General features: G+C 43.6%; 1 protein-coding gene and 1 long non-coding RNA gene across 3 annotated transcripts in view; one reads left to right on the plus strand and one right to left on the minus strand.

Annotated features, from left to right (window-relative positions):
- The window catches only part of HECTD2 (HECT domain E3 ubiquitin protein ligase 2), a 68,131-nt gene that overhangs the window by 36,791 nt on the left and 10,043 nt on the right, over window positions 1-21,297 (plus strand). For both annotated transcript variants that reach the window (XM_061635472.1, XM_061635473.1), the window contains exons 9-14: window positions 1,126-1,274; window positions 2,329-2,452; window positions 5,413-5,509; window positions 10,065-10,172; window positions 18,222-18,354; window positions 19,298-19,386. In XM_061635472.1, coding sequence (XP_061491456.1) covers window positions 1,126-1,274; window positions 2,329-2,452; window positions 5,413-5,509; window positions 10,065-10,172; window positions 18,222-18,354; window positions 19,298-19,386 — 700 coding nt within the window. The remainder of the gene's footprint in view (window positions 1-1,125; window positions 1,275-2,328; window positions 2,453-5,412; window positions 5,510-10,064; window positions 10,173-18,221; window positions 18,355-19,297; window positions 19,387-21,297) is intronic.
- The window catches only part of LOC133388914 (uncharacterized), a 72,065-nt gene that overhangs the window by 31,298 nt on the left and 19,470 nt on the right, over window positions 1-21,297 (minus strand). The gene's annotated exons all lie outside the window — the stretch shown is intronic.

The following is a 21,297-nucleotide window of genomic DNA, read 5'->3' on the forward strand; positions in this document are numbered from 1 at the left end:
ACTGTGTGTAATGGAGGATGTGGAGTGATGCATATTTTGATGCCTAGATGTGTGGGCAGGCCTAGGTATGACTTTTTGTTGTTGTTGAAGGCTTACTATAGAAAGGGAGGGAGGGGTTTTAGATTTTCAGCTGCAATGCCTGAGCAGAAAGGTGGGTTGGCTTTATTACCCTTTCCAAGCTGTTTTTTCTACCTATGGTGGCGGGAATATGAAGAAGTCACAGGAACACTATAATTTCTCTGCTGCCTCCCCCCCCCAACACACACACTGCAGGTGAAAACACAGCTTGGGGCATGTGATCTTGACATGGAAAAGAGCTACCTTTTTCTACTCAAAGTTGCGCCCTGCCCCAAAGCTTGGGGTTTTAAAATGCATAGAACTCTGCAGAATGTGTCACTTTCAATCTGAGAATAAGGGCAATAATTAAAATCATATTTTAAAAACTTAGTTATTATGGTGTCAAATGCAATGAACTTCAATAGAGTCTCAGTTATTTAGAATTCTAGTTCCAAAGGTTTCAGGTGTGTAATATCTCCTGGGTTTGTTTCACCCTCATTCCCTCTTGAGATATTATTAGCATTTCTTCATTCTGCAGGCAAGGACAAGGCTAAGAGTGAGGGCAGTTTGACACATGCACTCTGTAGAACATGGGTGCTTTACGAATGATCATATTCATGCTGTTTCCAGCATGGAAGGAGTGATATATATGTAGAGAAATTATCATGTGTGAAGTGGCCCTAAGTGATCTTTACTTTCTCAAGGCCATAAGGGGAGTCAGTGGCTGAACTGAAATGTGTCACCATGCCTTCCATATCCATGGAGGCTATTCTGGCCACTGTGCCATTGCAGTTCTAATGACATAAAAAATTACCATTACATACTTATTCTGTAATAATATTGTTGATTCCTGCTAACAGCAATCAGGTAGAATTGGCCCATAAAAAAGGTTAACAGGTCTGCTGACAGTTTAATACTATCCCCTCCAGAATATTGATATTCCTCATGTACACTTAGTACAATTTAATGGAATTTTGTCATAAATAAATACTTTTCATAAAAAGCCATGAATTCCATTAACATTCTGCAGTTGACTATCATAAAAATAATTAAAAATATTTCTTCTAGGATGTCACAGAAGAGATTCAAGCAAGCAGTAGATAGGCTACTACAATTCATTTCTTTACGCCTGTTTCCTGCAAAACCTGAAGAATTGCCTACTATGGAAAAGTGTACCTGGTGGATTCCATCAGCAACCAAAGTCTTGTCTTTATTTAGTAGGTTTCCTCAGGTGTAATTAGTTTTTGTTCCTTCTTCTAATATGATGCTTTTATCACATAACTTTTTTTTTACCAGACAGTGGAACTTGAGATTTGCAGTCAATGACTGACCAAATCTATATTCTTACTTTTGTCCTCTCCCCCGTCTTTATTGCCTGTATTGCAAAAGTGACCAGCATGTCAGACTCCTATTTCAGGACTCCCTTTGTGCCATTAGCAACAGCTTTGCCATACCTTAGGCCAGTATGAGATGTTTTTCATCACATTCTCCTTTGAAGTTGGATGGAAGGTTTTCCATCAAAACTGACTTTTTACTTCCCTCACAGAAATTGCACTTTCAGCATTCTACTGCTAATATCTTCCATCTGAACAACGTTTGTTAACTTTACAAGATGCCAGGTGACTGATAGGTAGGTGGTCACATCCATCAGTCAAAAGTCACACCCACCTGTCAGAGTTCACCCATGGGGGGGTCTGCTTTACCAGCATGTTCCCCACTGGGAATGTGTTGGGGAAGCAGCACCCAGCAAGACAACTTTTGATTGACAGGCGGGCATGATTTTGGGGAAATGGCCTTCTGGGCCAAACTGGATACCCTGACTGGCTCAGATTGTCCTGTGAGTGAAAGGTTTCCCACCCATGTAGTAACAGGCCAGCAGTTGATGTAGAGAATTTGCAGACTATTAACCAATGTTTAGCCTATTGTATACATATGTTGGTATTCCTTTTTAATTTATAAGTAAATCACTTCCTTTATTATTGCAATTCTTTAATTATCTGGGGGCCATTAAAAATATGAGCTAAAAACTGCAGTACCATTTGTGTAGACTTCTGGTTTCACAAATAAGTTTTAAAATCTAATGCACAAATACTGCAAGTTTAGAAAAAGGAGCTAAAAAACAACGTACAGATTCATTATGTTTTTCTCACTGCCATTATTTTAATTCCACAGATTATGATTTTTTCAAGGACTCAGGCCATTTATATTGTACTTAATTTGTTGTTGTTAAGATCCATTTCTGAAAACCCATATTTAAATATATATTTGCAGATGCTTCAAATAGTCTAACTAATCCTCCTATTATTCCATATACGGATTTCTATAATTCCACACTGGATCATATTGATCTCATGGAAGAATATCATAATTGGCAATGTTATGGAAATTCTCATAGGTAAGTTTTCCACTCACCATGACCTTTGATTTAGAATGGTTTATCTTAAGTTTCTGGGACTGACAATACTCTTCCAATTTATGTAGCATTCTTTTAAGGCCTATTTTGGTTTGAGAACATAAAACCACGTCATCAGCGTATAGGAGGATGGAGATTTTTTCTCTTCCAATAGAGGGTGGGAAGAAGGAGGGAGATGATAATGCATCCACTATGTCATTTATAAAAAAATTGAACAAAAATGGAGCTAATAGGCACCCCTGCTTTACTCCTCTGAATACGGGGATTTTCGTTGACAAGATGCCTTTGATCCCTTGTCGAACTTGGATGACGTTAGATTGGTAAAGGGCCCTGATCAACCATAGCAATCTGTGGTCTATGTTAGTACGGGCCAATTTTTGCCAAAGCAGCTCTCTATCTATTGTATCAAAAGCCGCCGAGAAATCTATAAAGGCGATGTATAAAGATGAAGAGGCTTTTGAACTGGTATTTCTTAATAGATGTTGTAATATAAATGCTTGGTCGATAGTGCACTTTTTGGGTCTAAAGCCAGCTTGTGCATCGTGTATTATTGTTTCAGTCTCGTCCCAGTCCATTAATTTATTTAACAGAAATCGGCTGTACAGCTTTAAAGATACATTTAGGAGGCTTATAGGACGGTAATTTGCTGGATTTGCAGGATTACCTTTTTTAAAAATTGGTACCACGATGCTGGTTAACCAGCCCTGCGGAATATTTCCCGTGTTGTTTATGTGCATGAATAGAGAAGCTAGGAGGGGTTCCCACCAGGACAAATTTTGGGTAAAAAATTCAGGGGGAAGCATGTCCTCTCCTGGAGCTTTCCCAGCTTTCAGAGATAATATCAGTGTCCCAATATCGTGTGTTGTAACTGGGGGCCAAGGTGGTAGATCATCCAACGCTTCTATATTAACTACCGATTTATAGGTAGATTGATTACCAAAGATCGTACTAAAATACATCACCCATTCTTCTTCCATTATAGGGGGGATGGATGTGTGATTTACTGGGTTCAGAGTCCCCTGCAGAAGTCAAAAACATATGAAAGCAAAGAATTCCTGGTCACTAAACGGGGTCCCAATAGAACAGGTTAATTCCTATAAATATCTCGGCATATTGCTGACAAATAACCATTCCTGGACCCCACAGTTAAAAGCAGTGACCACAGCAGGCGCACGTGCCCTAGGTATAGCCAAAAAGTTTTTTTACACGCGAGGGGGCCAATTGATTCCCCCTATGATTAAAATATTAAAGGCTAAAATCCTAGCTAAGATACTATACGACGCAGAACTATGGGGCCCAGCCGCTAGATCCACCTTGGAGCCCACCCAGAACGCCTTTATGAGGATAGTGTTAGGCCTCCCCCCGGGCACTCCGGCTGCCCACATGAGAGCTGAACTGGGACTCCCCTCAGTAAGGGCACGTATAGATATGGCATACCTACGATACTGGCTTCGAATTCTTAATATGAATAATACATCTATGACTAAGAAATGTTGGCAGGTACAAATGGCGAAGGGAGGTTGGGCGAAGGAATATCAATCAGTACTCATAAAATACGACCTTACATTAGATAAACTTTTAGACTTAAGCAAAATGGCTCTCCGCAATTGGATTTATGAATGTGATGCAGCCCAGGACCGAGCCTCAATTGTGATGGCCCGGTTTTCAACATGGTACCCTCATATTAAACTTAATCACACGTTAGCAAATTATTTAGACTCACTTGACAGAGCCCACATTAGAAGAGCCTTTACAGCTCTGCGCTTTCAAGTTATGTCATCGGCCTATTTGGAAGGCATACCAGTGGCTCAACGTCTATGCATCTTTGGATACATGGCAATAGAGGACATTACACACTACATACTCCATTGCCCACTTTATGACAATCCTAGGCGGACATTTTTATCCCCTTTTTTAAACCTTTTAATACCTTATTCAGATAGGGAAAAGATTATAATGCTTTTATTGGATGAATGTAATTATGTATCACTAGCGGTTGCCAATTTTGCCATGGCAGCACAAAAAATGAGAGATTCCTATGTTAAGAGTGTCTCCCCCATGAATGAGTCAGCCAAAGAAATGTAAATTGTAAGATGATACGTATCAATGTATGTTTGTATGTTTTAACATGTATTCTTGCACATGGCCCATGGCTAAGCATGCAATAAAGATTATTTATTTATTTATTCATAGGTAAGTTCTTTTTTTAAAGAGTTCAGTAACCCAGTTGAGGGCTTACTAAATGTCATGGTTTGGGGGTTACCAACAGATAAAGAGTATATTTTTGTTGTATGCAATATTTTCAGGGTTTCCATTCTTATTAAAATGGAACATTCCATTTATTGTTGACAAACAGATGCGTACATTAGATTATAACTTTACCTTTTTCAATTTTAAGGTACAAATCCTCAACCAGTTATGTCTTATATGCTTTTTGAGTAGCCAGTTTAGTGCTTTTCAGACATATTCTTTTAGCGCTATGTATGCCCATTCATAGCAGCCTTTCAGAAGACCTCAATCAGTTCCATTCTTCATCAGTGTTCACCTTAATCTGGGCTGCTTTAAAGCATTACAGTCAATGCACAGCAGATTGCAAACACAGGAAACAAATCAGAATTATCTAAACTTTCTATCTTGTTACCTGTCTGCTTTTTTCCCCACAATTCTTACTACAAGTTGTATTGCTCTTTTTTCTGCCTATTCCCCTGAAAATGTACACAGTCACCTTATTCAGCAAGTACTGGGTTGGGAACTGAAGTAGTGTGAAGTTCCACTCTTGTAATATGCAAGTATCTGTTCCAAATTTTGCATGGTTAGGCAGTTAATGCCTTTATTACCTTGCCTCTGGACTTTGGTTTGGTGTATTTAGGTACTTGAATTCACCATGCTTAATATAATCACTTTCAAAGTAATATAATTAATATATGTCTTCTCTGTTTCAGGTTTTCCTTCTGTCAATATCCATTCATTATTTCCATAGCAGCAAAAAAAGTTATTATTCAAAGGGATTCTGAACAACAAATGATAAATATTGCACGGGTAAGCATGCTTATTTATGGAAATATATGATGTATTAAAACAGCTTTGTAAATACACCCACAAAAGTTGCTAGCATGCAAAAAAAAATTACTAGCCTCCTGGGTGCTGATAGAGGAGGGACTGAAAGTCCCATCTCTCCTGAAGCAGCCTATAGCATTTTTATCCTGTGTATGGAGGAAAAGTCTTCCCTCCTCTGGCAGCCTACTTAGTTTCTATGCTGGGGACAGAATGCTGCATCCCTTCTCTACTATCCTACTCACTCACCTACATAGAATTTCATTTACTTGCCTATGGTCTGCAAGGCTAATGCTTAAATTCAAAGCCTTATTAAAATCAGTATAATGAACATTTTATATAACTGGGAGAGACTAAGTGAAAAAATAGAATGTGCAGGATTCCCCATCTCCAAATGGCAGTGGGAAGCACTGTCCTAAAATTTTAGGTTTTGTGTACTTTAATCTGCAATACTTTAAAAAAAAGTATTGTAGCTTGGATTACTTACAGCAATTATGTAATTGGATGATTTATATGGAGTTTGACATGTAGAGATGTTTCCAGATTCCTTTCAGGTTTATAATTTTATATGGAGCAGTTTCATCTGCTTATCTGCAGTATACCGACCTAATTTCTACTAGATCCAACAGGTATGCCAAAACAATTGACATGTTAATGAAGGAGAAAGCATTTTTCAGAAACTTTTAACTAGTTGTGTTCTTGTTAACGCCAGGGTGGACTGGCTTAATGGCAAGTCAGGCTTGGAATTTTACATGTACAGATAGGTGTACCTCTCCTTTTCTTTCACATATAGTGTGTGAATAGTTTTTCCTATTATTGTTGTTGTTGTTGTTGTTGTTGTTAACATTATTTCCCATTCTTCACCCAAAGGTCCTAGGGTGGATTACAACAATTTTGAAATATAGCATTAAAAAAAAATAAAAAACAACTGTGGAAGAAAACAGAGCTTCACATTGTTTTTGAATCAGCAAGATATGCTAGAGGCACATTTATTAAAAAGAAAGCAAAGCAAAGCAAACAAGCAGCCGCGGCCACTTGGAAAAAAAATTCAGACAGGCATGAGCCCAAAAAGTTCTCTTGACTCAAGCAGTGTTTAGCACAATCGTATAGCACACAGAAACTGTTTTCAAACGTCACACAAACATCTTTCAGCTACTGGAAATGGAGCATCAGGGCTACACACATATGCACATCCAGCCCATCACTGCCTCCAGGCACTGGTCTAGCACCTCAACTGCCTCTCCTGATTCAGATGGAACAGAGAGATAGAGTTGGGTGTCATCTGCATATTGATGACGCCTCACTCCAATTTCCAGCAGCTTCATATAGATGTTGAATAGCATGGGGGACTAGATGGAACCTTGTGGAACACCACAGGACAGTTCTCATGGTGGCAAACAGTAGCTTCACATAACTACTTTTTGGAAGTGCCCTACAGGTATGAACCACAGTGCCCCCAACCCCCACCTCCCTGATATGTTCCCCCAAAATACCATGGTCAATAGTATCAAAAGCTGTCAAGAGATCAAGGAGAACAGACAGGGTCACATTCCCCATATCTGTCTCCCGACAGATGTCATCAACCATCAAGGCAGTTACAGTGCCATGGCCAGGCCTGAAGCCAGACTAAAATGGATCCAAGTAATCAGTTTCTTCCAAGCATGCTTGAAGCTGGACTGCCACCACCACCTCTAGCACCTTACCCCAAAAGAAGATATTTGCCATGATAATCATCATTAGGATTGTCACAATTCTGGTGCCAGGTGTGAGGAGCTAGTTGCTGGCAAATACTGAAGGCTGCATGTACAGTGCTAGTTAATTTTCCACTAAGGTAGACCTAGCTCAGCTATGTCATCGTGTTATTACCACAACCTGTTTCCAGCATACTGCTTCTAAAACTGCCAAATGAGGAAAGAAGCTATGATTAAATGCTCTGTATTAAAATGTATGTGGTATCGCCTAAATTTTATTTATTTATTCATATCTATTGAATTCATATCCTGCCCCTCCTGAAGGAGTCCATGGTGGCAAACATTGACAAAACATAATAAAAACAGTTAAAAACATTTCAAAACAAAAAATTTCAGTGAAAAACATTTTAAAACACATTCTTCCACCAGTGATCTTCAAGTTGCCAGGAACAATCCTCTTCAGCCATCAAATGCCTGGGTAAACAGGGACATTTTCAAATTCCTCCTGAAAGTTAATAGTAATGGATACACCTTACTGGGGAGGGCATTCCACAAACAGGTAGCCACCACTGAAAAGGCCCTGTCACGGGTCAGTGCCAACCAGGCAGAGCTCGGTGGCAGCAGCACCAACAAGGCCTTGTCTGCTGATCATAGGGTCTGAAATGGTCGATACTGGAGAAGGTGCTGTTTTAGATGCTTGGGTACCAAGCCATTTAACTATCACCTTAAATTGGGCTCAGTATCTCATGTGCAGCCAGGGCAGCATTTTCAGGATCAGTGGCACATGATCCCATCATGCTGCCCCTCTTATCATCCTAGCAGCTGCATTCTACACAGGGGTGTAGTCATCTGGGGTCTCAGGGGGTCTTAGACCTCTTACTTTTTTGAGAGCAGGGTCCCAGCAGGGTCCCTATGTCTCCAGCACCCCATGAGCCAGTCAGAATGAAAGGGGAGTGTGTCAACCACTGAGAAGAGTCTTCTAACATGCCTCCTTGTCCTTTCATGCTGATTGGAGCCAATCAGAGTAAAAGGAAGTGAGTCAGCCACTGAGAAGACTCTTCTCAGTAGCTAACACTTTTTCATGCTTATTGGTTCCTGTTGTTGTGGGAGAAGGCATTAACAAGGATCTCATTCTCAACTCATCAGCAAAAAAAGGGTGTGGTGTGGCTGTGACTATCATGAAGGCACCCTGCATTTCTGAATGTGCCTTTAAACACTGATTCTACACTAGTTGCAGCCTTTGGACCATCTTCAAGGGCAGCCCGACATACAGCATGATACACTAGTCCAGATGGGAAGTTACCAGTGCATGGACAACTGAGGGTAGGCTATCCTGGTCCAAGACCAGCCATAGCTGGCAAATCAGCCTCAGCTGGACATGAGCACTGCTAGCCACAGAAGCCACTTGGGACTCTAATGGCAAGTTGGAATCCAGGAGTACTTCCAGGCTACAGACCTGTTCCTTCAGGGAGAGTATAATTCCTCCCAGAACAGGTTGTGTACCTTATTCCCAGACTTGGGAACTACCCACCCACCCACAGCACTTCTGTCTTATCAGAATTCAGCCTCAATGTGTTGGCCCCCTTTGAACTCATCACTGTCTCCAGATACCTGTCCCAACTCCTTAACAGCCTCTCCTGATTAAGATGGAAGGAACAAACAGCTGCATGTCATCCACATACTGATGACAGTCTGCTCCAAATCCCCAGATGACAGCTCCCAATGGTTCCATATAGATGTTAATAGCACAGGAGACAAAATGGGCCTGTGGGACCCCACAGCCCCAAATCCATGGTGCTGAGCAACAGTCTCCTAGTATTACTTTCTGGTAGTGGCCCTACAATTACAGTACCTCCAACTCCCGCATCCTTTAGCCACTCCAGAAGGACACTATGGTCAATGGTGTCAATAAGCTGTTGAGAGATCAAGGAGAACCAACATTGCCCCGTCTCGCTCCCAATAAATGTCATCAATCATTGCCACCAAGGCTGTTTCTGTGCTGAAACCGGGCCAGAAGCCAGACTGAAATGGATCTAGATAATCTGCTTCCTCTAGGCATGCCTGCAGCTGGCCAGCCACCACTCTCTCAGTCACCTTGCCCAAGAAGGGAATATTAGAGACTGGACATTTGAAAATCTCTGGATCCAGGGAGAACCTCTTTAAGAGGGGTAGCACCACCGCCTGTTCAAGGCAGTGGAATTAATTCCCTCCCATGGTGAGGCACTGACCACTCCACTGGGTGATTCACTAAGGATGTGATAGAGGCCAAGATATATGCTGTCTTCACTGCCATGTGGTAGGAACAGCTATATACTCATATCTCTCTTCAATCATATTCACACCAGGACTTGTGCCACCTGAGCTCTGTTTGACATCCAGCCTGCCTGAAGTTCATCAGTAAACCAAGGAACCTCTCAGACTCCGTGTGGCCAGAGAAGGCCCTTATGAGTGTCAATGACCCTTTCCATCTCACGGTTTGACAGTGAAATAAGGCCTCGACAGGAGCACTAGCCATATTACTCGGAAAATTCCCTAGAGCATTCCAAAATAAATTGTTATACCAAGAACTCTGTCTGATGGGAGCCTATCAATATTATACAATTTCTCACAATCGCTGTTTGGTTTGTCCTTTTCATTTTTAAAAGTTTTTTTTTTCTTGGCTAGTAAGCACACCTGCAAATTTGACTTTTAGAAAGATAATAAATTTATAGATTGCACATACAAAAATGAGTTCTTGTATATAAACTATGGTGATTCAGAAATCAATTTAATTAATTCAGAATCCTACATAAGACACATAGGTTAAAAAATTGTAATTCATTCTATTTTCTCTCTTGAATTCTAAACAGCAAAGCCTTGTGGACAAAGTCTCTCGGAGGCAGAGACCTGATATGAATATGTTATTTCTAAATGTGAAAGTGAGAAGAATGCACCTAGTTAGTGACTCACTGGATGAGGTATACAAAATTATTTCTATAATTATTGCTGTAAGATGTCTTTATCCTACACATGAATCTACTTTACTTGCAAGTACTTGGCTGGTTTCATAACATGGCAAATATTAAATCACAGTTTCCCGGTTCAGATGTAACTTAATTGGGAAACAATGGTTTTAGCAAACCTCAGAAGTTCTTCAAGTCTGGCATTCAAGTGAAGGAAGCAGGGAAGGGGAGGGGAAACTGTGTGTGAGCATCTCATAAAACCTGGTCTATTAGACCAGTATGTCTGAACCAGCCCAAAGTGCTCGATGCTGCATCTTCTCAAGCATATGCCAACTGAAGACGGTGGAACGTACTCACACCTTTTAACTAATTTAGTACTGCTACTGATAATACCAAAAGAATGGAGTAAAACCTAAGGTAATTTGAGATCCTCTTACCATTTTTAACTCACCTGAGGCCTCTGGATAGTTGTTAATTTTCCACAGGTAGCCTGCCATCAGATTGGGTAGTACTGCCATCTAGCGTCCGAAGGCAAGAGTGCACTAGAGTTAAAACCTGGGGCTCGAGCCCCTCCCACTCCAGTCTTCATTCTTGCCTTAGTCCGAGGCAGATCGGAATTTAGACAGAGCGTAGCTAAGTCTTTATTTTCAACTCTCCTCCTTATCGCTTTACCTCTTTATTTCTTCGGGGTTTCCCCTGAGGCTCCACCAGCAGCAGCTGCTGCTTTCCCGTTTAGTGGGGGCTCCGCGGCTGCGGTCCCCCCCTCCCTTTTTTCCGTTTGTTATTCAGCCTTCTGAGGCTCCACCAGCAGCGGCTGCTGCTTTCCCGTTTAGCGGGGGCTCCGCAGCTGCGGTCCCCTCCCTCCCTTTTTTCCATTTGTTATTCAACCTTCTGAGCCTCCAACAGCAGCGGCTGCTGCTCTCTCGTTTTTGCGGGGGCTCAGCGGCTGCGGTCTCCCCCCTCCTTATTTCCGTTTGTAATTCAGTCTTCTGAGGTTCCAACAGCAGCGGTTGCTGTTTTATCGTCTAGCGGGGGCTCCGCGGCTGCGGTCTCCCCCCTCCTTATTTCCGTCTGTAATTCAGCCTCTACATAGGGAAGCTTGCGGCGGTAGCTCCCTCGTAGACACCCAGCCCATTTCCTCCCTCAGGGATTACTGAAGCCTCTTGTAGCACTCCCGTTTTCCCGCCAACCCCGATATCGCGGCCGCCATTGTTACTTATTTATTCAATTCTTTTACAGAGGCCCCTCAGCCCGGCTGTTCATTCAGCCCGGCTTGGGCTTAATTAGGCTTACTGATATCACCTCTCTCGCCTGTTTTTTGGCACCCTCCGGTGGCATATCCTTCCAGCTGGCTCCCGGCCGTTTTCAAACCCTTCTAGGGCCTTAGTGAGAGGCTCCGATATCGCGGCCGCCATTTTGTTTCATTTTTTGCCGCTTTTTTCTTTTCTAATACTTTTCTCACTTGTGGGACTTGTGTAGTCTCCTGTTAACAAACATATACTCACCTAATATATTCACCTAATCAGTATTTCCCTCAGACACATCAAGTAGCCCTGTTGTGGGACTTGTGTAGTCTCCTGTTAACAAACTTATATTCACCTAATCAGTATTTCCTTCAGATACATCAAGTAGCCCTGTTATACCACACCTTCCCCATTGTGTGTGTGTATATTTGTAGGTGCACCTCCAGTAGCCCTGTTATACCACACCTTCCCCATTGTGTGTGTGTATATTTGTAGGTGCACCTCCAGTAGCCCCGTTATACCACACCTTCCCCATTGTGTGTGTGTATATTTGTAGGTGCACAGCCAATTGACTTATGCTCCACCTTCGGCGGCGCATTATTAGTCTGTGCACCTTGGCGGTACCGCACCTTCCCCATTGAGTGCGTGTATCTAGCCCTGGCCACACTGCGATTGTTAAATAAGGCTTATCTTTTCTGGCAGTGTAACTAGCGGTCTCGCACCTTCCCCATTGTGTGCGTGTACTTAGCTCATGGCCAAGTTGGCAGTGTAACTAGCGGTCTCGCACCTTCCCCATTGTGTGTGTGGACTTTGCTCGTGGCCAAAGTGGCAGCGTAACTAGCGGTCTCGCACCTTCCCCATTGTGTGCGTGTACTTAGCTTGGCGCCAACCTTACCCGAGTCGTTATTTTCCTCGTGCTGGGCGTACTTACTCCTGTCATACTGTCTCTAGTCTGTCCTATACTATTTCTACCTTAGCTCTGTTACCGCTCCTTCCCCATTGTGGGCGTTCATTCAGAGATTGACATGGCGGATTTGAACCCTGAGGTGACAATATCCCCTGAAGCAGGCCGTCCATCACCACGCCAGCCAGCTAAACATAAACACGCCAAGGCAAAAGCAAAGACTAAACACCTGTCTGGTCGCCGGGCGCCCAAGAAGGCACGCTACGTATCACCCTCGCTTCCGGAGAAACCTCACCATGCAGCCGTTCCTGCACTTTTCCAGTCTCCTTCTGAGTCATCAGAGGAAGAGTTTGAAGGATTCCCCAGTCAAGCTCCTCAAACTCCGCCTGGGCAGCCTCAAATTCCTCTTCAGGAACAGGCGCTACCGTCTTCCACTCTCCCAGGGATACAGTTGACCCCTGTCTTCCTGCAACAACTACGAGAGCTGCTGGGGTGCCTATCCCAACCCCAGCCTTCTCTACATTTGTCTTCTCAGCCCGGAACCTCGCGACAGCCCAGCTCTGTGAGACACCCTGGTGACAATACTGATGCTCCGCTACCCTCTCCTAACCCATATGAGGTGGTATGGGGTAGACTGGACGTAGAGCAATCTCAGACTGATGACTACATGAACGTTTTTCAGACTGACCTGGATGAATGGAGTGGGGAATCTGACCAGGAGGAGGAGATCTCCTATCGCCTATTTGACCCAGCGGATCTCTCTCATCTGTCACGTAGAGTCATGGACACTCTTGGCATTCAACCAGAACTTGTACAACCGGTTGTCCCTCCTGTCAAGGGTGCCAGAGTTCTCAAGTCCCCCAGATCAGTGCAGCACTTCATTTCCGTACCAGACCCCATTAAAAAACTGACCAGAGAAGAATGGGCCCGTCCCCTTCGTCCACGTCGTTCCTCATCCTTAGCCAACAAGCTCTATACCCTTGACCCAGAATTCATGTCCTTTCTGAACGTCCCGGGGGTGGACCAACCTATTTCCAATCTTGTATCCCGGTCTCTCCTCCCAAAGGAAGGCGAATCACTGTTCAAGGACCCCTATGAGAGGAGGCTTGACTTTGTCTTCCGTAAGATCCATGAGGCTTCCGCTCACTCCATCCGGGCCTCTTCTACCGCCTCTATCTTCTCACAGGCTTCCATGATGTGGTTAGAGGATCTCCTTGACGACCCCAACCCAGATCCCGCCAAACTAAGGAAATATATCCTCAAGATACACAAGGCTGCTGCCTTTGTGGCCGACGCCACGTTAGACGCTTCCCATCACGGTGCACGCGCGCTTGCGGCCGAAATTGTAGCTCGTCGTACCCTATGGCTCCAACATTGGGATGCCGATTCGACTGCCAGAACCAACTTATCCTTAGCTCCATACTTGGGATCTATGCTCTTCGGAGAGGACGCACTCAAAGCAGTCCTTGTCAACCCCAAGGACAATCGTAAACCTGCACTAGCTATGGCCAAAAGAGACGACCGCAGACCCGTGCGACGGTTTACCCCTTACCGTTCCTTCCAACCCTTTCGGAGAGGACGACCTGGTGGACGAGGACGGGATACCAGGCCTACAAATTTCCGTCCCTCCAAGGCACCCTGCCCAGACAACGCTCACAATACAGGGGCCAATACCAGAGCAGGCAGGCATATGGCAGAGGAACCCGTCAGCGCAGGCAGTTCTGACTCCATCCCCATTGGAGGCAGACTCTCCTTCTTCTCCAGCATCTGGCTAAACTTGACAAACATCTCCTGGGTCAGACTTCTCTTCACCCAGGGCTACAATATAGAATTTTGGCGGACACCACCGGACAAATTTTGCATCTCCCCCGTCTCCAGGGCACGCAAAAAGGTCATGCAGGACACCCTACGACATCTACTAGAGATAGCTGCTATAGAGCCTGTTCCTCCATCCGAACGGCTACAAGGCATGTACTCCGTCCTCTTTACGGTTCCCAAGCGAGACTCCTCATGGAGGGTGGTCTTAGACCTCAAGGGCCTCAACCGCTTCGTCAAGTACCGCCACTTCAAGATGGAATCTCTGGCGTCTATTGTAGAGGCTCTACAACAAGGGGACTTTATCGCATCCATCGACCTGAAGGACGCTTACTTACACATCCCAATTTGCCCGGGTCACAGACAGTTCCTGAGATTTGCACTAGGCCACCTCCATTTTCAATACCGGGCCCTTCCATTCAGCCTCTCCTCGGCCCCCCGAGTCTTCACCAAAGTGATGGCCACCATGCTGGCGTATCTCCGCCTTCAGGGGGTCCATATTTATGCTTATCTCGACGACCTCCTCCTCCGAGCAGGCTCCCGGGACTTGGCCAACAGGCAGATCCAGTTCACCCTAGAGGCACTACACTCTCACGGCTGGCTGATCAATGCCGAAAAAAGTCATCTACAACCAACTCAGCGCCTCCAGCACTTAGGAGCAATACTGGACACATCCCTAGCCATGTTCTTTCTGTCCCCAGACCATATTGCTTCCATCACAGCCATGGCAACCTTACTTCTACATCGCCCCACAGCAGATGTCATGTTTCTGGCCCAGTTTCTCGGGGCAATGATCTCCTCCATCCACATCGTTCCGTGGGCCCGACATCATTCCAGACCTTTACAATGGGCTCTCCTACCTTTTCAAGCGGACATCTCCAGGTCCAACCATCGCGTAATTCCGCTGGGCCAATCTCTGAAGCAATCATTCCGCTGGTGGGTATCCACAACTTCCCTCACCAAGGGGACACTGTTTCGGGACCCAACCAGAGTCCTAATCACCACGGATGCCAGTCTGTCCGGCTGGGGAGCCCATTGCAACTCCACCTTTGTCCAAGGCGTGTGGTCAACCCAGGACCTAAGTCAGAACATCAACTGGCTGGAGTTCAGAGCTGCTCATCTGGCTCTGAGACACTTCCAGCCACTATTCGCTCTACAACATATCCTCATTCGGACGGACAATGTTTGCGTGAAATCTCACATCAACAGACGGGGGCACAAAGTCCAGGGCTCTGCAGGAGGAAACGACACGAATCTTCGACTGGGCCGAGTTCCACCTCCTGTCATTACGAGCAGAACACCTCAGCGGAACTCTAAACGTTACGGCCAATTGGCTCAGCAGGCAAAAGGTCCATCCGGGAGAATGGAAGCTTCATCCGGCTGTGTTCTCTCTCCTTCATCGGCGGTTCGGCCCCCTCTCACTGGATCTCTTCGCCTCCAGCCACAACTGCCAACTGCCTCGTTACTTCTCAAGGTACCTAGAGCCAATGGCGGAAGCAGTGGATGCTCTGACGACACCATGGCCAGACGGGCTCCTGTATGCCTTCCCGCCTATATCCCTCATAGGCAGGACATTGACAAAACTCCGACTCGAACGGACACGGATTTTACTCATAGCACCTTATTGGCCTCGCAGACCCTGGTTCTCGGACCTCCTCTCGATGTCAATGGCGGATCCTTGGACCCTCCCAATCAGGCCGGATCTTCTCTCCCAAGGTCCAGTTTGGCATCCGGACCCGAACTGGCTCAGCCTGACAGCCTGGCTTTTGAGCGGACACAGTTGATCTCTGCTGGTCTTTCTCAAGGGGTCATAAACACTATTTTAGCGTCAAGGCGACCGTCAACTACTCGAATCTATCAGAGTACTTGGCGTACTTTTTCCAGCTGGTGCACTTCTAAAGGTTTTTCAGCACCCCAAGCCACTGTACAGCACGTTCTACAGTTCCTACACAGAGGCATGACATTGGGACTCAGACCGAACACCCTGCGTAGACAGGCCTCCACCATCTCCTCAATTCTGTCTGTTTCTTCATCGGCAGCACCCCTGGGCACTCACCCGCTCATCAAACGCTTCTTAAGAGGAGCTACCCACCTCTCTCCAGCGGTACGTCATCACTTTCCATCCTGGAACCTCTCCAAAGTTTTGCAGGCATTACAGCGACCTCCATTTGAGCCTCTTGCCTCAGTGCCTCTAAGACTGTTGTCTTTTAAAGTCCTTTTCCTCGTGGCTATCACTTCCGCGAGGCGGATTTCGGAGTTACAGGCCTTGTCATCGGCCCGTCATCTCTGCGTATTCCATAAGGACTCTGTAGTCCTGAGGCTGGATCCATCGTTCTGTCCTAAGGTCAACTCAATCTTCCACAGTAGCCAGGACATTGTACTTCCATCCTTTTGTCCAAAGCCGGTCCACCCCTCGAAAAGGCCTGGCATTCACTGAATGTTAGGAGAGCGCTCAAAGTTTACCTCTCTCGCACCCAGGACATTCGACAGACAGACGCATTATTTGTATCCTTCCATCCGAGATCTTTGGGAAAAAAGGTGTCCAAATCCACTTTGTCCTGTTGGCTTCGAGCCTGTATTTCTCTTGCATATCAGTCACTTAATTTGCCAGTGCCATCTAATATCACAGCTCATTCGACCAGGTCTGCTCCCACTACGGCGGCTTTCCTAACTAATGCTCCTCTTACAGACATATGCAGGGCGGCGGTATGGCCTACCCCTAACTCCTTTGTGAAGCATTATAAGATTGATCGCTATGCTTCAGCTGACGCCTCTTTCGGGAGACGTGTCCTGCAACACGTTATTTCTGATTTGTAACTCCCTAGGAATCCCTCCCTATTAGGGGGCTACGTTGGTACATCCCAATCTGATGGCAGGCTACCTGTGGAAAATGGTCCCTTGGACCCACCTGAAGGGAGATTTTCACAGGTACGCCTGCCATCACGTCCCTCCCTTGTGATGGATTTCTGGGGAAATTCGTTCAGTATTTTGTATATAGTTCAACCTATATGTTTCGTGCTCTGTCTGATTTTCTTTAGTTAAAACCTATTCTCATGTTGCAAGTTCTATGATATTTGCTATGTATATTTTCTTTGCTGCTGGGGCTTTTGCCCTTTGGTTACTTTCAGATTTACCACTTCGGACTTGTCATCATGAAGACTGGAGTGGGAGGGGCTCGAGCCCCAGGTTTTAACTCTAGTGCATTCTTGCCTTCGGCAGTACTACCCAATCTGATGGCAGGCGTACCTGTGAAAATCACCCTTCAGGTGGGTCCAAGGGACCATTCTCATTTTGTTAAAATATTGGAATAAGAGATCAAACTGCACTGGAAATTTTAGTATTATTAATATACTCAGAGAGGCTTGACATGTGCCTATCCTGATGTGTCTTTGGTGGCAGGGATGACTTCCTTATTTTTCCAGGCCTTTAAATATGTTTTTGGTTCTAAATGAACTTTCATTTCCATCAAAGGAATTTATGCTGCTTTTATAGATCTGTCATTGTTACTGCTGTTATTTTATGCTATATTTTAAAAACTTTTTATAGTCTTTCTGGAAGCTCCCCTGGGAACTTTGTTGAAGGTGAAATTATAAGTAGTTAAAAAATAATAATACGTGTTTGCAGTTTTGCAAAACAAAGTATTGGCAGAGGTCTTTTCTTAATTTAATGCATAGGATCTGACTCACAAATGATTACCATACTGTGCATTCAGCTGTGACAAATGCTTTAATACACTATCACTGCAGCCAGGCAGTGGCAAGAAAATTTCTTTCCATTTGGAAATTACACTGTGAACCCCACAAGAGAAACACTATGAAAATGTACAGACTGTTTCTAGCTCCACTCTCTTGCCTTTCTAAGGACACGACACCACAGAGCTTGTTCCTATAACATTCAAATATTTTCCAATGATTCAGGATGAGAAGAAAATGTGGTTCCATAGTTATTGATTCTTCTAATGCTAACTAGATGCATTTATGTGTGCTTAACTTGCACATTAAACTAATGTTACATGTTAAATGTTTTGTTCTCCAGAAATACTAAAAGAAAATCATGGTTTTGTTTCTTCTTACTAATTTCTGTATATGTTCTTTTAAACAGCTGACGAGGAAGAGAGCAGATTTGAAAAAGAAATTGAAAGTTACATTTGTAGGAGAAGCTGGCCTTGATATGGGTGGCCTAACAAAAGAATGGTTTCTTCTTCTAATTAGACAGATTTTTCATCCAGACTATGGTGAGTATTTAAATTAAAGCTTTTCTAGTACTTATACAAGAATTAATAAATGCAAAGCTAGGTTGATCTTGAGAAGATTTAGAACTAGATTAACCCCTCCGATGCATTAATCCTACTTCATTCATCTGGGATCTCATAGATCTCCTCTTCCCATAGAAACCTGCCTGCACACTTAGGCCCTGCTCTGTGTTTCTCCACTGTGGGACATACGGAGGATGATAATGCAGGACAGATCTTTTTCAGTGGCTGTACTGAAGTTATGGAACCCAGTCTCCATGTAGGCTTGCTTTGCTTCCCCTCAACTAGCATTCAGATTCTGTGTAAAATTGTTTTATTATAGAGGGGGTTTGGAATCTATTGAATTGTGAAATTGTGTTAAAGTCCAACATAAACACTAGCGTGTATAAATGTGCCGTTTATTAATAATGTATACATGTATATAGTTTTTTATTTTGTATTTATTTTTCTTGAATGTTACTGATATTCTTTATCATCCTTTTGTAAGCCACTATGGATTTGTCTAGGTAAAAAAAAAAAGCATAAAATACCTCAAATAAATAAAAATTAAATTAGAATGTTGCTGATAACTTCATTATTTGTTAAATTTGTTGTGCTCGTTTCTACAGTTCAACTTCCTATTTTGAAATAAAATGGTATTTGCTATTTATTTTAATAACAATGAGAAGTAATTATATGAAAGTGGAAGACAGTATCTGAAATTGTTTTATGTAATTTGCTTTCTAATGTTCAGATGACACAGGCATGCAGTCAGTGAAAGCAAGCATTCAAATACATTTGGAAGCAGAATCTGGTCAAAGATGCATATTTATAAGTCCATTTGAAATCAACAGGGCTTCAGTAACTCTTGACTATAGCTGGATCACATTAAATTTGGGCAGAAGTGGTAGAACTTTTTATAAAAAATATTTGTTCTCTTCTGCAGGCATGTTTACATACAACAAGGACTCTAACTGTCATTGGTTTAGCAGCTTCAACTGTGATAATTACTCTGAATTCCGATTGGTTGGTGCTGTATCCTTTCCTGCCCAGTAGAAGGTGCTATGTACACAGTAGATTAATCTTGTCAAGTATATTTGAACTATTTAATGAATTATTTTTATTAATGAATTATTTTTATTGTTTTATTATCCTTTCATAGTAGTAACAGTAGTAGTAATTTTCTTTTTCTTTTATGGTTTATGTATAGTGAATATCAACATAGAAATATTTGTGTGAGAAAAAGAATGTCATTGATTTGTCTGCTTTCATACTTGAACTACACAATCAATAAAAAATCTAGGATACAGTTTGTATTGCACTGATGTCAGTGTTGGAATTCCCATTATTTTTAATAGATCAGGATTACATCACTAGGCTGTCAGTGCCAATAAGCATGTAAATAAGGATAATCCAAAAATGGTCTTTTTGCACATAAGGGTATGCCATGGTCAGAAATAAATCATGGCTTATCTTGAATGAACAGCATGCTGGCGTACATAGCTCAGCTGCACCCACGCCACCCTACCATTTTCCAGGACAAACAAGGCATAAGACTAGTCTTAATGGTATGTGCAAACCAGTAGTTGTGGTTTGTTTTTCCCAAACCACTAGCAGTAAGCCAAGAACAAATATTTTCAGTGCTGTGGAGAGAAATAAACCATGAGCACTGGTTTGCAAGTAGCACTAAGCAAAGCCTTGTGGCTCATTTCTTCAAGAAACAGGCAGACTTGAGCAAGTGCAATTGAGTAACAACGCTCATTTATGGTAAGCTATAGTTTGGTTCTGACTATGCTTTACCATTACCTGTGGCCTAGTTCAGAGGGTACCTGGACTTTTAATAAGCTTGGACTAAAGATTTGGACCAAAAACCCCTGAATAGGCTTAGCAATCATGAGGTTAGAGGACAGGCCCATTTATGGATCGGTAACTAGTTCAACAGCAAGAACCAGAGAACAGGAATAAATGGACTCTATTGGCTTTTCAAGGGTTGTATTCAACTAAGTGCTACTCAGAGTAGACCTATGGAAATTAATGAACCTACGTTAATTATGCCTTTTAACTTCAGTGGTCTACTCTGGGTAAACTAGTATTGAATATCACCCCAAGTCTGCCTCCTGCAGACACCATCTTATCTGAAGGTCCATTCCACACAACACATGAAGTGGACTGTTAGTGTTGTAGCAACTACCCTTTGGAATTCCATCCCCTTAAATATTAGACAGGCACCATCTCTGTTATCTTTTCAGTGCCTACTGAAGACCTTCCTCTTTCAACAAGCCTTTTAAGTAGAGACCTTATCCCAATCTGCCTCTTGGAATTGCTTTTTAAGATATTGCAGATGTATGATTTCTTTGTTGCTACCACTGACACACTGTAGGAATGATTATGTGTTTTACATGTGTTCAGTTGTATTCACTGTGAGATTTTGCACCATCTGCACTCCAACCATTGGCTGGCCTGCTTCATTGTGCGGTACTCCCCAGAAAACCAGGAAGTCTTGCAAGCTTCACAGTGCTGGAGAGGGGGGCAATCATGTTGCTGTCCTTCCCATATCACTGTTCCACAGTGAGATCAGAGCCTCAACAGCAGCACCAGGCATGCCAACTGGAAATCCTTGAAAGCATTCAGGATTCTATAAGTGGCCCTTTTTAATAGCTCCACCCCCACCCCTGTAGGGGGGGTCTCCCATCACCAGTCCCAGCCTTGTCAGTGAGTGATCCATCTATGACAATAGGGTAATCTTACCCTCCTACCACGTTCACTCCCAATCTGCTCCATAGGAAAAATCAGATAGAGAGAATGAACTGCCACATGTGTTGACCCACAACAGTCCTATGACTGTCATGGCAGCCATGAAGTCCTGATACAGGTAGACAAGGTGGACCTAGTGTGAACATTGCAGTCTTCCAGGAACCAGAACCAGTTCTTCCATAAGGAATAGTC

The sequence above is a fragment of the Rhineura floridana genome, chromosome 7 (assembly GCF_030035675.1).
Source record: "Rhineura floridana isolate rRhiFlo1 chromosome 7, rRhiFlo1.hap2, whole genome shotgun sequence".
NCBI lineage: Eukaryota > Metazoa > Chordata > Lepidosauria > Squamata > Rhineuridae > Rhineura > Rhineura floridana.